The 16,606-nt window shown below is 38.5% G+C and overlaps 1 protein-coding gene across 2 annotated transcripts in view; it reads right to left on the bottom strand.

The window, feature by feature from the left end:
* The window catches only part of PPP4R3A (protein phosphatase 4 regulatory subunit 3A), a 36,423-nt gene extending 20,440 nt beyond the window's left edge, over positions 1 to 15,983 (bottom strand). The window contains exons 1-3 of one of the 2 annotated variants that reach the window (XM_016205707.2): positions 15,734 to 15,983; positions 5,642 to 5,697; positions 1,825 to 1,923 (exon numbers count right to left, since the gene is read on the bottom strand). In XM_016205707.2, coding sequence (XP_016061193.1) covers positions 1,825 to 1,923; positions 5,642 to 5,697; positions 15,734 to 15,875 — 297 coding nt within the window. In that variant the 5' untranslated portion in view covers positions 15,876 to 15,983. The remainder of the gene's footprint in view (positions 1 to 1,824; positions 1,924 to 5,641; positions 5,698 to 15,733) is intronic. The other variant, XM_016205708.2, reaches the window with a different exon arrangement.
* Positions 15,984 to 16,606: the final 623 nt, after the last annotated feature.

Below are 16,606 nucleotides of genomic sequence, written 5' to 3'. Positions count from 1 at the left end.
CTGTGCCCCAAGTGAAGACGATTAAAAAACTTACGGTATTACAGACTAAGGAAAAGTATAGTAAAGATCAGACAATTATATTAAAGGAGAGCCAGGCATGATAACAACAGACTGAGTGCAGGTCTGAGTTAAATATTGGCATAAGATAAGATTGTGTCCAGAATGCGACTGTTCAATTCATAAAGGTGAAGAACAAAACTTTGCCTGAATGAGTGCTAATAATTATAGCATATCCAAGCTAATAATTTAAAAGCATACCTGAACTAATAATAACTTCACCTTTTTATGGGAGAACTCCACAGAACAAAATCTAGAAGAATATGCTACAAACAATTATAAAGAAGAGAAAGCAAAGGAGGCATTCAGATATATTAGTCTCTTACATGTTAAGAGAAGGAAGGGACAGCTTAACAGGCAGGTTAACTTATGAAAAACACAGCTGAGTAGAATACATAGCAAAAATAAATTCTACAAGTTAAGGAAAAACTCTGTCTCAAGGACACTGCAGCTTCCATTAAGGCAGTAGCTCTCATACTTCAGGTTGCATCAGAATTGCTCAAAGCAAGGATTAACAAACTATAGCCAAACCTGGTCCACCATGTTTTTGTAAACGAAATTTTACATGAAGAGAACCACTCCCCCTTATTTATGTTATCTATGGCTATTTTTGCACTAAAACAGCAGAGTTGAATAGCTGTTAAACTGTGTGGCCCACAAAGTCTAAAATATTTAGTTCGCACCCTTTACAAAGAAAATCTGACCTAGAAGTCTTATTAAAGCCATGCTCGTGCTGCTGGTCTGAGGACTAAACTTTGACAACCACTGAATTAAATAATCCGCTGAAGATTATTCTCTACCTAAAATAAATCTGGAGATAGACAGTCCTTAGGATACAATGGTCTAAATGAGTCCCTAACAAGAGCCAATGGCTTAAGCCACTGGAGCACATAAAATGCATTCACAAAAGATCATGGAGTATAGACTGAGGTACTAGAGTCACTAGGAAAGTCCAGAATCAACCAGAACATGCAAGATGAAGTTGAAGAGTGAAGAGCCACAGAAGTTACTAAACAAAGAGTGATATGATCAGACTTGCATTTTAAAAATGATCACTCTAGCTATGGTATAGATTTGAAAAGACCAGTCAAGATGAAAGCAATAAACCAGGCAAAATGATGGAGGGTTAGTAAACTGTGATAGTGAAAGTGAAGGTAAGTGAATGGATTTAAAGATTTATAATTGAGGGACTGAATGAATATAAGGGGTGAAGGAAGGATAAACACAACCCTCAAGTTTAGTTTCAGCAACTGGCTGGCATTTACTGAGATGAGGGAGATAAATGAACAGATATGAGATTATGTTTGGTTTTGGACTATTAAACCTGAGGTGCAAGCGAGCACTAATGGAGGAGCTCTCAAAGGCAGCTGGATAGGAAACTCTGGCATACAGTCCTAGCCAGGTAGCTCAGTTGGCTAGAGCATCATCCCAATACACCAAGGTTGTGGGTTTGATCCCTGGTCAGCAGGGCACATACAAGGATCAACCAATGAATGCATAAATAAGTGGAACAACAAATCTCTCTCTCAAGTCAGTAAAAAAAGAAAAGAAAAAAATTGGCGTACAGCAAAGGTCTAGGCTGGATAGTCTGGTGTCAAGAAGCTGAACTTTTCTATAAATCAAGTTTTTCACATAAAGCAGTGAATATAAGATATCTATATGAAATGCTGTGTACATGATTTATTTAAAATCTTGGGCATTAGCTGAAAGCACAGCAAGAAACAAAATACTTAAGAGTATATGTTGGTTTTCCAGTTTTTAAATTACCTGACATATTTTCTCCCAAATTTCATCACATCCAGCTTTTTCTTGAAAGCTAAGGGCCAAATCATAATTTTCAGCTTCTGACCACACAATCAAAGTATCCTTGAGAGGAAAAAAAGAAGTCTGAATTATTAACATACATTATCACAAACTACTTCAAAGTATAAGACAAATGAATAAAGCAACAAAGAATTAAGAACAGTATTCATTTTTACTTTTTGCAACACTATTAGTAATTAACTGCCTTTTTACACTTCACTTTATCTAACCTATAAAATGAAAATTGTTTTCCTTAAGTTTAACCAATATATGAAAAACACAACAAAATGAGCGTACAATCTAAATGTACTAAAACATACAAAGCAAACATTATATCAATTCTATGCTTACACATTAAGTTACATTTTATGCCCAAAGAGAAAGTCTGAGCATTTAATAACTAGGGCATGTTAGGAAGGTGGGATTGATAAACCAAGCTCCTCCTGTTGTCAACATCAAGTGTTCTTTACCTGATGTCCACGGGACCTATGAAACCCTTGAAAGTACTGGCTAAATGTGTAGTATGTGAGCATTTACCTAGACAGAGTTTTTAACTTCCACCAGTGCTGTGGTTCAAGAAGCAAGCACCTACCATCACTTTACTCCTAGTCACTTTTATTTTTTTAATAAGTTCAACAGTTTTTATTAAGATATAATCTCAGCAAGACACCACACTTACAATACTGAGACCATTTTACATTCCTTGTAGTAAAAAATACTGTGTTTTACAACACGCATGGTACGAAAATATTTATAGGGTCTAGGTATCTTTTCAAACTTACTGACTGCAAGTAAACATATAGACTGTTTCATAGCAATCAACTATTTCAAAAAAAGGGACCTCTCATTGAGAGAGGTCTATGAAATGTTGAACAGCACTAGGGAGAGTTAAGTTTTAAAAAAGAAGCCTAACATAACAGATATCACAGTAGCCTTTTTTCCAAGCTGGTCCAAAGAGAAGAAGTCAGAATTAGATGGATTTGAGTACAATATAAAGAAAGAAAATAAGTAAATCCAACTGATAAGAAACTGAAAGGAGCCAAGCAAATGCTGGCTAACCATCTAACCATCTATTAGGGTGATAAAAGTTCTTGTATTGGGGGGGGGAGGAGAAACATGACTAGATTATCTTTAAGGTACCTTAAAGAATCTATATTAACACTGTAGTGGTTTCTATTTTCGTTATCAAAGACATGCACATCTTACTGTGCACAAATGGATCCCATGTTTTAAAATTTGTCTGCTAAACTTGCATATTAACTCTGTTCAGTCAAGTATATAACTGGCTTTCGTAAGACCAATATACTCTCTCACTGAACTAAAGTAATGCCAGCCAGAAGTGTATAAATGATCACTTGATCAGGTTGTGCAGCATTACTAATATAGTGGAACCTCGGTTCTTGAACTTAATTCATTCTGGAAGGCAGTTAAGAAGCGATCTGTTCGAAAACGGAATCATTTTCCCCCATTAGGAATAATGTAAATTGAATTAATCTGTTCCAGGCCCCCAAATGATTCCGTTTTAACCTTTCTCATATACAGTACGTCTATTGTTGTTCTTACAACTTTTCTTTTCACTTTGCGCTATCACTAACCTTCTTAGGACCCATGGTGACTTACTGTACTTAATAGTAAGTGGTAAATAAGCAAACACACACAAAAATATTGATGGCACGATTTCCTGAGATGTTAATGCGAGGTTTAGCAGTAAACTCAGATTCCAGCATTCTCTACTTTGTCTCCTGAGACACACATGACAGATCATACAGGTATTAGCATGAAAGGACTGTTGGATTGGGAACTGAAGTTTTATTCAACAACCAAAACATTTTTCCATGAACAAACTGGTCGAGAACCAAATTGCTCAAGATGGGAAACGTTTGAGAACAGAGGTTTGACTGTGGTGGAAACCCACAATCTTACTTAGAATTTTAAAAAAGAGCTCAAAGCCCCCTCTTTACTATCTTCAAGGACTTCTAGAGATCATAGATCTCGGGCAGGCAATCTGTTCCAGTGATGAGTACTTGTTCAGGCTCAAAATAATTTACATGAACACTGTAAAATCAATATGCCAGAAATTAGTTAGGTGGGTCATCTCCCTGAACCTCAGTTTCTTCATCTTTAAAATGAGTATTAATGCATACTATTATGAAAAATGGTGATAGCACAAGACCCATTGGAACAAACCTAAAACCAATAGCATATTAGTAATAAGATAGATTTAATACAACTGTAAGCAACTGCTCTGCTACAATGTATATTTAGAATCATTTGGAGACTTAAATCAGGGCACAGCTAGACATATGCTCTTAATTATCCATTTGGGAAATTTAGAAGTTAGAAAATTTTTACAACTTGCTCTTCTATTTTCCTTGAAGAGCCTAATTTTCATCAAATCACCTTGCCCACATGATCTGCTCATTCATCCTCAAAATAGACTCAATCTTTCTTTTTTCTTAGGATATGCTTTTACACTTCAGCTGACTGAAACCTCAAAACATGAACTTATGTAATTAAACTATAAAACATCAAAGCCAAATACTCCAATCTCCAACCATTCCAACCAAACCTAGAAGTCTTCTTAAGAACACTAAATTTAACGAAGACCATTAAACTATCAGGAAAGTATTTCCTATTATACCAATGTTTTTGGACAAATAAATCACCATCAAATAAATTTAAGAGTTAATATCAGCTTTCCTATGTACTCTCTGCGTGTGCCTTCAAGCAAGTCACAATCTTTAGGCACCACCTAACGTGCAAAATAAAACCAATACTGATTTCCCTCTAGTAGTATTTTAGTGTTGATGATGAAGCAAAGCACTTTATACTTCATAAAACGATAATGCATATATTTATGAAGTAATGTGTTGGTAATATTCATTTTAAATTATTTTATCTCTGCACCTTCAGGGCAATGAGGAAACTGATACTGATTTCACTGGTTCTGTAGAGCAGTGTATCTGAATAGAAACCATTTGATGATAGTGCTAGTTGGCACTAAGTGAGGGGAAGATTTACTTTCAGGTTAACTCTTACACATCAGAAAGATACAAGAAAGAATGTACTCAAATTGAAAGCTGCCTTAAAAACTGTAACATCATTATATAAGGTCCTCTTCGGGCTTTATAAGAAATCAGATTCTTGCCCTGGATGGGTAGCTAAGTTGGTTAGAACATCATCCCAACATGATAAGGTTAAAGGTTTGATCCCTGGTCAGGGCACATACAAGAATCAACCAATGAATGCATAAACAAGTGGAACAACAAATCAATGTTTCTTTCTGTCCTTAAATCAATAAATAACAATTAAAAAGAGAAGAAGAAATCAGATTCTTCTCTACACTGAGTTGCTGTAGAGGGATATGAATATTCCTTCTGCACTAGCCATCTACAACAGCAGGAAGGAGTTTCTACTATTTACTTGTGTTACTGGCTGATGACTACATCAGTCGCCACTTTTTCTGTTTTTTGGGTGTGTTTTTTTAACTTTAAACAGAAACAAGAAAACTGTTGTTTTAGCTTCAACTTTTGAGAATTAAGGCTCAGCTGCTAGACTATCTGGAACATAAATCTGGCTTAACACAAATCAAGTTTTTTTATTTAAAATGACTTCTTTATACACTAAAGAGATTGGTAGAAATTGTATTTTAGAATTAGACCAGCAAAGCATGTTGTAATCTGTTTTTAACTTTTCATTGTAAGGAATCAGAGGGTAAATTTTCATTTAATCACCAAACAGAGGTTAACAGGCAAAATAAAACACATCTTCAAATTTTTACCTGTTGTTTCTGGTATGCAGTGTTAGGATTTATTTTGGATTCCAAAAGTAGAGAGCCTACGAGACAAAAAGAAAAGATATTCCATTATGTAACTACAAAGCAACAACACTATTTTTCCTTACATACAGACATGTTTTCTTTTCTGAACATTTAATGGACATACAATTTCTTAATACAGGAATTATCACACCACTTCTCCATCTTCAAATAATTTATTTCTCATTGTAAGCTAATGTGCACATTTCTGGTCCCCCCACCCTCCCACTGGCAGTATTGTAAGACTCATGATATTTAGAAAACAACCGCTGCTTTGTGACAAAAAGCAAATTTTAAGACTAAACTTATACCTCTCCCCTCAACAACCAGTTCCAGTTTAAACCCCAACGCACTAATCTAAGGACAGGTTCTAGCCCAAAATGCTTGAGAAGCAGCAGGTTTCTCTGCACCTGTCTCTCACACAAAGCTTTCATTTCTTCTCATGTAACACTTAACAGCTGCTTTACCCATTCCAAATAGTAACTAGACAGTTGAAAAAAGGGTACTCTTAACACTTCCAGAATTAATTAGCTTGCTTTTATGTTAAAATTGGTTTACTAATTTTATGATACTGTCCCATGTTAGTGACTTACTGGTCACATTTACTACTGTGTGCTCTTAACAATGCTATGTGTTATATAGTAAAATATCAGCATTTACCAAGTTGTGATGACAATTTGCAAACACACTGTGCACATGAACGGCTTCCCACTTCACTCAAATCTTCCGTGTCTAGCCCGGTTAACTGTTTAACCCAAAACCTCTCTCTCTTTCTGTACTTAAGGTAACTAAAGAGTCTCCACATTTTTCCCACCTGTATCCGGAACACTCCATTTCTTTTGGCTCTTTTATGTTTACTAATTTTAGCTGAGGTTCAGATAAATATTGTCACATTCTAGAGGAAATTCTGTTTAATCTTCTTCCTCTTATTCTAACTTTCGCAGAATAATCAAAGTAAGTTTTCCAGTGTCCCTTCAATTTTCTTTATGCACAGTTATTGGATTTTTATTTTGGTTGTTTTTAAGAAATGTCATAGTGATACATTCATAACAAGAAAAAGCAGCAAGTGAATGAACTCAATGTCTAGAGTCCCTTGAAAGTATTAAAAGTCCCAACTATCTTTGTAAATTCTTTCATTGTTTTAGCTACTAGAACAAAAATTGTATCCTATTATTTCCCAATGAATTCACAGAATATGTTAGGTACATTATGGATCAAATTTACTTTTTAAAGATGAATCATGGCATACAATTACACTCAAAACATGGTTCCTATGAGAAAATACATCCCCCAAAAAACATACTTTGAAATATACCATGTCCTCAAAAACAATCAATCGCTAAAAAACTACATAAATAAGACTATAGAGTGAACAAAACAACTGGATTACTTTGTAACATTTCAGAAGATGCAAGAGGTCTAGTGTCATAGAACCAAACTGAGTACATAATGCCTCTTTAAAAGTTAAATTGCACAAAAGCACAACCTACCCCAAAGAAAAAAATGATCACTATTTAAAACTTTTGCCTTGGATGGTGTGTCTCAGTGTTAGAGCGTCGGCCCACGCATGTATGGGTTGCAGGTTTGATTCCTGTCAAGGGCACGTACCTGGGTTACAGGCTCGCTCCCACATGTGGGAGTCAACCAATCCATGTTTTTCTCCCACATCTATGTCTCTCGCCCCCCCTTCTTTAAAAAAAAAAAAAAAAGGAAAAAATATGGAGGATTAACAACAACAAAAATTAAAAACTTCTGTGCTACAAATAATAGCATCAAGACGACACAAAGAATGGGAGAAATTATTTGGAAATCATATATCTGATAAGGGACTAGTATCCAGAACTCTTACAACTCAGTAATAAAAAGACAATCCAATTTAAAAATGGGTGATGGATCTGAACAGATATCTCTCCAAAGAAGATGTACAAATGCACAATAAACATAAAAAGATGCTTAACATCATTAGGGATTAGGGAACGAATGCAAATTAAAACCACAAATAAGATACCACTTCACTGGTAAGCTGGGATGTCTACAATCAAACACAGATAATAACAAGTGTTGACAACCATGTGGCAAAATTGGAACCCACATACATTTTGCTTATGGGGATGAAAAACTCAACCCCTTTGGAAAAGTTTGGCAGTTCCTCAAAAAGTTAGTTACCAGTAATTCTACTCCTAGGTATATACTCAGAAAACCATCTCCACACAAATACAGGAGTGGGCAAAATAGGTTTACAGTTGTGAGTAGGCAAAGTTTATTCTTGTATTATTTATTAATTATTGTATTTTCCATACAAACAACTGCAGACCTACTTTTGCCCACCCTTGTACATGTACACATGTCCATGGCTGTATTATTCATAATAACAAAAAAGTGGAAACAATCCAAATGTCCAAAGACTGATGAATGGATAAATAAAAATACTATTCAGCTATACAAAGAAATGAAGTTCTGATACATGCTATAACACGAATGAACCATGAAAACATTATCAAAAGTTAGTCACAAAAGACCACATATTATATGACTGCCCTTATATGAAGTGTTCAGAATATGCAAATATAAAGATCATATGTTATCATACTTCAAAAGCTGGGTTTTTTTTAAGTTTAAGAGAAGGAATAAACAACACATGGCACAGGGGGTTGGAGTTATCACTTCAAGTAGTGCTTTCAAGAAACATACATACCTGACTTGGAGCTGCTAAAACAAAACAAAAAACTTTTTTTTTTTTTAAGTACCAGTCCCTTTTCCATTTGCTTCAAAACTCTCAGTAATGTTACGGGGTCAGGAAAAATCACAAGCTGAAAGTTTGAAGTGTTCCTCCCAAAGCTCTGGCTAAAACAAGAATAAGCACATACTACTAGAAGCTTCTGGTATTGGCAAGTTTATTCTTTTCTGGGGGCCATACAAGATGTTAGGGGGAAATATTTTTTCTGAAACCCATTTCAGCTACATCCCATGGCTTTGGTCTAGAATACCTCCTTAGGAAGTCCAGCTCCAGTCTCCAAATACCATGTTTGCTAAGAGATCAATAGACGTAGAGGATGGAACATGGCAAAAAGCTTTTTAGTTTGGAGCCTAAGTAAGATAATAAAAAGACACATTTCTAGCTCATCTATTAGGTTCCTCATCTCCATCTTCTAGTTTCTACTGAATCAAGTTATGAGCACTTCTCCAATCAACTGAAAAAGACCCAGTTGAGTATTAATATGCATCCACACAATCCTTCTCCCCAACAAGTTTATTTGTATCAGTTACTATAGCTACAGTACTGGGAACAATAATTCCACCCTAGTAATATACGAGTATGGATGCAGATGTACAGTTCAACTATAGGTGAGAGGCATTTATCATAGCAGCAGAGACAATGGGAGAACTGGGGAAGATGATCCTTAGTAGACCGTAAGCAACATCAAGACAGAAAAGGTTCTCATTAAGGGGTATACATGCTTTTGATAATGAGTAGGTCCAGCATATCTTAATAACTGAAGCACATATGCAAGACAGCCCTCCACCCCAACTTATTTGTGAAACACATTCATCTTCTCCAATGAAACAGATGCCCTTATCCCCATCCCCCAAGAGGAATTTACTCTCACCTTCCCAGTGACACCTCCTCCTCACACCGTTTGAGAAAGACACTGTTACACAGAGAAAAACAAGCCTACACAGCAAACTCCAATATCAAGACTTGAGAAAGGCCTTCCCACTTCCAACCTGAATGTTTGGAAGAAAATATGAAGACACAAGGAGAAATCAAGAGAGTGATCAAGCTAAGGGGAATGTATCGATACATGTAATTAAGTTTGTCACTGAAGAATCTATCCTTCAGACCATAGCAAAATCAACCATCTTCAGGTGAACTAATTTCCTGCACAGCAAATTCTCATCAGAGTCCATCCCAAAAAAGTTCAGATAGGTCTCCAAGTCACTACTTTGCACATATACTTCTCCAAAAAGTAAAAAGAGGGTCCTTAATTCTTATTTACTATTATATTACCAAGACTGAAAATCAACAGAACCTTTTTGAAGGGTCATTTATCTTTAACCACCAAGCTTTTCAAAACATACTACTCTTTACTCCAGCAATTCGTCTAGGAAATTATCTTACATCCTCACATGGGTGCCAAGTATATGAATAAAGATGTCATTGGCAATGTTTGTAATGATAAAAAACTAGAAACAATCTCCATGCCAGCTGTTCTCAAAGTGTGGGGACCTCAAGGGGTCTGGAAAAATCAAAACTATATTCATATTACTAACAGGTGATTTACATTTTCCACTCTTATTTTTCTCAGTGTCCATACTGTGATACTCTAACAGGCTGAATGCAGAGGAGAATCCTCCTCTTAAAAAAATTAAGCCAAGCATTAAAGAAATTTGTAAAAATGTAAAACAATGACACTCTTCTCTCACTAAATTTCCTGTTTTAGAAAAGTTTTTTAAAGTCTTAGTTTTAATTTCTTTTTTCCCCCCAATCCTCACCTGAGGACATTCTTTTCATTGTTTTGCAGAGAGTGGAAGGGAAAGAGAGAAACATCGATGTGAGAGAGACACGTCAATTGGTTGCCTCCCACATGTGCCCTGACTGGGCCAGGATCAAGCCTGTAACCAAGGTACGGCACCTTGACCGGAACTGAACCCAAGACCCTTCAGTCCAAGGGCTCTAACCACTGAGCAAAACCAGCTAGGGCAGTTTTAATTTCTAATATGGTAAATATCAATAGATACAACCTACATAAACAAAAGCTTTTGGGGATCCTCAATTTTAAGAGTATAAAGGTATCCTGAGGAAAAAAGTGAGAAATGCCACCAAACAGTGTATTGTGTAAATTAAACATATAGTGGAATACTGTTCTACGTTTTGATGAGATAGATTTGTGTACCCTGACAAACAGATGCCCCAAATATACTAACAAAAAGGAGGTCTGTACACTCAGGAAATGGGGGAACAATGGCAAAGGAGGGAAAATGTCACTCAGAAGATCATCAAGACAATTGCAGGTAGAAGCAGTCATACACTGATAGCAAGAAAAACTGACAATAGTACAATCTGAGGTAAAAATAGGTCATTAAAAATGTTCTCTCCCTGTTTCATGATACCTTGGTTCCTCCTGTAAAATGAAATGTGTGAGCTTTTCTTTTTTTTCTTTTTTTTGTATCCCGCTGCCAACCCCTAGTACACCCAGTCAAAACACCTCCCAGGAGTGGGGTGAAGATAGCTGGCAGTACAGACTAAATTATCACTCCAAAAAGTTTAAATCAGCCTGGATCCAGCCAGCAGACAGCTTGTTTGATCCCTACTAGTCTAACAAACATACTCATACACTCATGCAAATATTTTAATCCTCACCTGAGGATATTTTTTTCCACTAATCTTTAGAGAGAGTGGAAGGGAGGAGGGGGAGAGACATCTGTTGGTTGCCTCCTGCACGAACCCAGACTGGGGCCAGGGATCGAACCTGCAACAGAGGTACGTGCCCCTTGACTGGGAACTGAACCTGTGATCTTTGTTCCGAGGGCTGATGCTCTAACCACTGAGCAAAACTGGGCAGGGCCTCACGCAAATATTTTTAAATGGAAAGATTTTACATTACAACAAATCTCGATTTCTTGCTGGGTGCAGGAAAAGACGACAAAACTACACTATCAATGAATCAATACACCCTGGCCTTGTGGCTCGGTTTGAAGGTAGTCCAGTACACCAAAAGGTCCATACCAGAGGCAACCAACTGATGTTTCTCTCCCTAAGTATCAATAAAAACATATCCTTGGGTGAGGATTTAAAAAAAAAAAAAAATCAATACACTAAGACTTAAGTGCCTATCCCAGTTTCTAGTACATAATTAGCACTCAATACTTGGTGGTTGTTTTTTTAGGGCATGTACAGAATATCATTTCACTGGCATCAGTGTACTGGTGAATATTATAGAAAAATTAGTATTGATAATGATGATCCAGAAACACATTACAATGAAAGATTAACCAACACAGGTTCATTACATTGCTTAAGAAAAACATTCTAGCATATATTTAAGAAATATTACATGAAAATCATTGAGAGTTTTAATCTCTGGTACACACACAGTTTCATTTAGCTGGAAAATTCACTTATTTAGAAGATAACATTTCCTTTCACTGGAGAACTGAGATACTATAGTCTCTATAGCTTGTGTTCTATTTTCAATATCAACCAACAATCAATCAGATTCAGGAAGTACGGGAGTATCTGGTTTGGGTTAAGAAAGTTAGGTCCTGGCCTTAGTTTAGATTTGGATAAACACTTAAGGATTTCAGAATGAATAGCTCCGGCTCTGTCACTCCTGAGTAAGCAGTTCAACCTCTAGGCTTCTCCAGTATACTGTTCTTATCGATGCTCAAAGCTAAGGGCTGGGGCTTAGGTACTATGCTTCATTAGTAGAAAGAAAATACCATCAAAAATGAGTTAATACAAGTCCAAAATCTCATCTGGATAGGAGACTAGCGTATGCTTTATACCTATAGCAGGTCCAAGTCACTCTCTCCTGCTTTTGTGGTCCACAGATTACACATGGTATTTAAAAACTGAAATGAAGGTTTAGGGGAAAAACACTGGTAGCACTGCATTAAAAGGTTCCACACCTGTGTCAAGTCTTCAATACACTCTAGCCCCATTAACTATATCCAATGTAGCTGATGGCCCTCAAACTTTGTCATCAACATGCAAGTTGACAAAAAAGGGTTTGGTTACTCTAAGCCTATTAATTTTCTACAACATAGATCTGTCTATACAAGAAAAAAAATTTTAAATCAACTTTTCAAACAAATTATTTCTCCTAGTGCTGTCACTAAGCTCTTCCTGGTAGCTAAATCTGAAATTCTTCCTGTATGCAAGATTCTATACTACTTACTGATTTATAAGAATAGCGATAAAAAACACTGATGCTTTCTCTGTTCATTTCTCTCACCACAGCAGCCAAAACAAAACAAAACAAAACAGACTTTCCCACCCCAAAGTGTTCTGACCTCCTTTTCTAATTACAGTAGGGGTAGAAACGACCAAGTTCTACCAAGAGGCAGAAGCACAGGATTCCGGTTTTTACCATTAGCTAACAGTGCTACCTTGACCAAAGCATTTCCCCATGTCTTATTTTCTTCATTCCTCATTATAACAGTGAGAATTTAACCTTTTTAACTCTGAAATAGTCAAGTCAGACAACAGATAAAACTATTCTGAAATATAAAAAAATACTTTATAAAACTTAAGGTAAAAACCAAATATAAGAACATTAGCATTTATTTTTACCAAGTAATCAAGAGTAAAGAGCGTGGCCATGTTCAAAGACATCCGGTGTGTAGAGAAATTCCAATTTCTTTATCAATTCTAAAATTGGCAGGGGGAGGTGGTAAACACCATAACAGAGAAAAGTAAAATAATCTGAACATGACGTGAGAGAGCAAGTAAGGGATAACTCTCCTCACTTCAGCCAAGTTAACAGATATAGCATAAGCCAAAAGAACAATACTAAGTAATCTTTATTAGAAAATGGAACTTGGCAGGTATATAGCTACAACAAAACCTGAGAAATGAGGTAATACAGCTTATTGAAGAAAATACGTGTTACCACAACGTATCTTGCCAATAGGAACCTACTGAATAAGGATGCGCGATCCAGAAAACAGGCTCAGCAGCCTGTTGGGATAGCTATCCTCTCCAAGGCAAAAGGCCTACAGAATAGCCAAGTCATTCAGATTCAGGGGGAAAGAGCATATACTTACCCAAAGGGATGTGCCCTGTAATAGGAAGGCCACAGTACTTCCATTCAGAAATTGCATTCCTGATTTCCAGATAAACATATAAGCTCCTCTAACAAGATAAATGACTCATTTTATAGAAAATCAGAAATGCTTTCTATTTTGCTCATCACAATAAAAAGAAAATTCTCAATTACCTGAAAATGGAGAATGAGGAAGGCACACAATAACAGATAACCCCAACCAGCAGCCAATACAAAAACTCCCATGTGTGCCTTGGTAAACTATAATCTTAAAATCTTTAGGCTTAAAATTTTGTTCATTTTCTTCGAGATAAGCCTTGAGCATAAGGCAGCAAATATAAGTAGACAACATGGGAATTTAAGACACACTGTGAACAATAAATTATGATAAAATAATTGATAACACTTTCAAGCCATAAACTAGATATCTCACTCAAACCCAGACTGAACACTGACCTTGCTGTTAACCAAGCTATGTTATTTAGCCTCTCTGAATCTCAGTTTTCCTATCTGTAAAATATGGTTAATAACAGGTCCTATACCAGAAGATACAAATATGGAGTCTCTGGCACATAGTAGGCACTCAAAAAATTTTGAATATTCTTATTTGTAGTTTTCCTGTTAGAAAAAACATTGCTCATCAAACTAAAGATTATTTATAACAATATTTCACAAGTATTTGTGAAGTAAGGTTTTGTCTTACATTATAAGATTTCAGAGACTTAATGGCAAATCTACACATGCTTTCATCTCAAGTTAACTGAACCTACAAAGCCCATGCCTTCCAACTTATTATGCATAGTTTTCCAAGCGTCCCAAGGTGTAGGTTAATAGTCCTACACAAAAGTACACTGACATTTGACATTTAAACCTGTATTTTAATGACCTCAGAAAAATATACCTAATGCATTCAAAACCCTTTAAATGTCTCCAAAAGAAAAGAATCTTTCTCCAGTTTTAAGTTATTTTGGGTTAGCCATATTAAGCTAACCTGTTGGCAATATACTCCAAATTACTATTTTTCAATTCAAATTGAAAATCAAATGTTCCTAGAGTCTTCAATTACGTAAAGGTGAGTCTTTTGTTTTTCATGTAACTGGAATTCTGGGTAGAGAGTCCAATTAAAATTCTTGCACCTGAAACCTATATAATTTTGTTAACTAGTGTCACCCTAATGAATTCAATAAAAAGGAAATTTTTTTAGTCTTAGAAGTTTGTAATAATTCAGATACAGAGCAACTTCAATCGTAATAAACTGAAATAGCTACTGTAAAATTACAGACTAATTAACAAGACAGGTTTTCAAATTCAGGAAAAACAGTTTGAAAATAGTTTTACCTGACATAAACTTTTTCTTTAAGTGAAATTCACCGTATGCCACTGAAGGGAAGTGGCAATCACAAAAGAGTAAGTTTAAAAACATGAAACGTTTATATTTTTTAACAATTTGGTCTTTGAACCCTGAGGGCTGTTTCCAAATATTTGAAACATAGGCACCAGGGCAGATTCCAACGGTTTTGAAGATTATCTGCCAACTTTTCTCCACCTGTTAACTGAACCAAATAACGAGTATACCTTTAAGCAGTTAAAAAGCTGGCACAGAATGATTCCAAACTTGCAAGACGTTTACTCAGTGCAACTACACACAAAATTCTGCATTACCAACGAAAAAGAAAACTAACTGCGGAACACAAATCTATCTTCTCACAGGAAAGAAATGTTTTTTCGCTACCGAGTACAGAGTTGCCAGAACCAGTGTAGCCGACCTGCAACAGGATCAGAAAGATGTAGCAAAAATATTTTAAAAAGAAAAAAGGGAAAGTAAAAAACACACACCAAGACAACGAAATGTTCTCCAAAGAGTGAAACAGCTAAGAACTTTCTTAGCTCCGGAAAAAAAAGTTGCATGCCTGCTTTACAGATGGGCGAACCAAGGCGGCAGATCGGATTAATCAGTGCCTTTCTCAAGGTCACCGTAGCGCAAAACAACACCACGGTCCGGACTCCCGGTCCCAAGTCGCCGACCCGTCCACACTCCCGGGCGGCACGGTCCAAACGTGCCCGACTCCACTCGTACCCGCAAGTGCCACCAGGCACCCGGAGCAAGAAAACATTTCCAGCGCTCTCTGGGCAGCTCCAGGGGGCTGGGGTACCGGTGGCCAGCCCTCCCCCGAGGCAGCAGTCGCCCCCTCCGTCCTCCCACTAAGAAGGCCACTAGCCCAAAAGGACCAGGAAGGTGGCCCAGGGCCGCGGGGGAGGCGAGGGTCCCGCCGCGAAGGGGTTCACTCACCGTCGCTCTCAGCCCTGACAAGCAGGGACATGCCCTTCAGACGCTCCACGTAGCCGGACGACACATGCCCCGTGCCCCGGTCGTCCCACTGCCGGTCCTCGTTGAGCGTGTAAACCTTCACCCGCCGCCGAGTGTCGGTCATCGTGGCGCCCTGGGGCCGGGGCAGAGGCCCCGCCGGAGTCGCCCAGGAAGGGGGTCCGGGGAAGGCGGGAGCCGAGACGGAAGGACGCCCGCAAGCGGAGGGCTCCCCGGCTTCACTGCCGCCGCTGGCCGCCGCGGGGCCGCGCTGCCGCCCGCATGGCCCGCTCCCCGGCCGAGCTCTGGGCCCCCACCTTTCCTCGCCTCCGCTGCCTCGGCGCTATTGTCCAGGCCCGGCCAACCCGGCCGCCCCGAGGGGGCGCGCAGCCCTTCGCAGCCTCCCGCCCCGCCGCGGTGGAAACTCGGGGCGCCGGTCACTGCCCTGCTCCCGCCTCCACCATGTCCGCGAAGCCGCTTCCCGCGCCGCCGCCGCCGCCGCCTCCTCCTCAGGCCGCCGCCGCCATGTTTTCCTTCCTTATACCTGGCCCGGCGGCCGCCGGTCGCTCCGCTCCGCTCTCCTGCTTCAAATGTCCCACGCTGACAGGCGCCGCCTGTCCCTGCTGCAACTGCTTCCACTACGCGAGAGACTCCAAGAGCCCCCAGGAGCCGAGTGCTCCAGGCTATTGGAAGTCTCTTTCCTCCGCTGCTGCCACCGCCTCTTCCGTCTTCCTCACAGAGCCAAAACGGCCGCCATCTTGGTTTGCCCCTCAATAGCGGCGCGCGGGGCCACCCAGGCAGCCGCTGCAGGGGCGGCCCGCTGACCCCACCATTTAAAGAGACAGGAGCGAGGCCAGG

The sequence above is a fragment of the Miniopterus natalensis genome, chromosome 1 (genome assembly GCF_054644295.1).
Source record: "Miniopterus natalensis isolate mMinNat1 chromosome 1, mMinNat1.hap1, whole genome shotgun sequence".
Taxonomy (NCBI): Eukaryota; Metazoa; Chordata; class Mammalia; order Chiroptera; family Miniopteridae; genus Miniopterus; species Miniopterus natalensis.
This window is presented reverse-complemented; position numbering and strand designations above follow the sequence as displayed.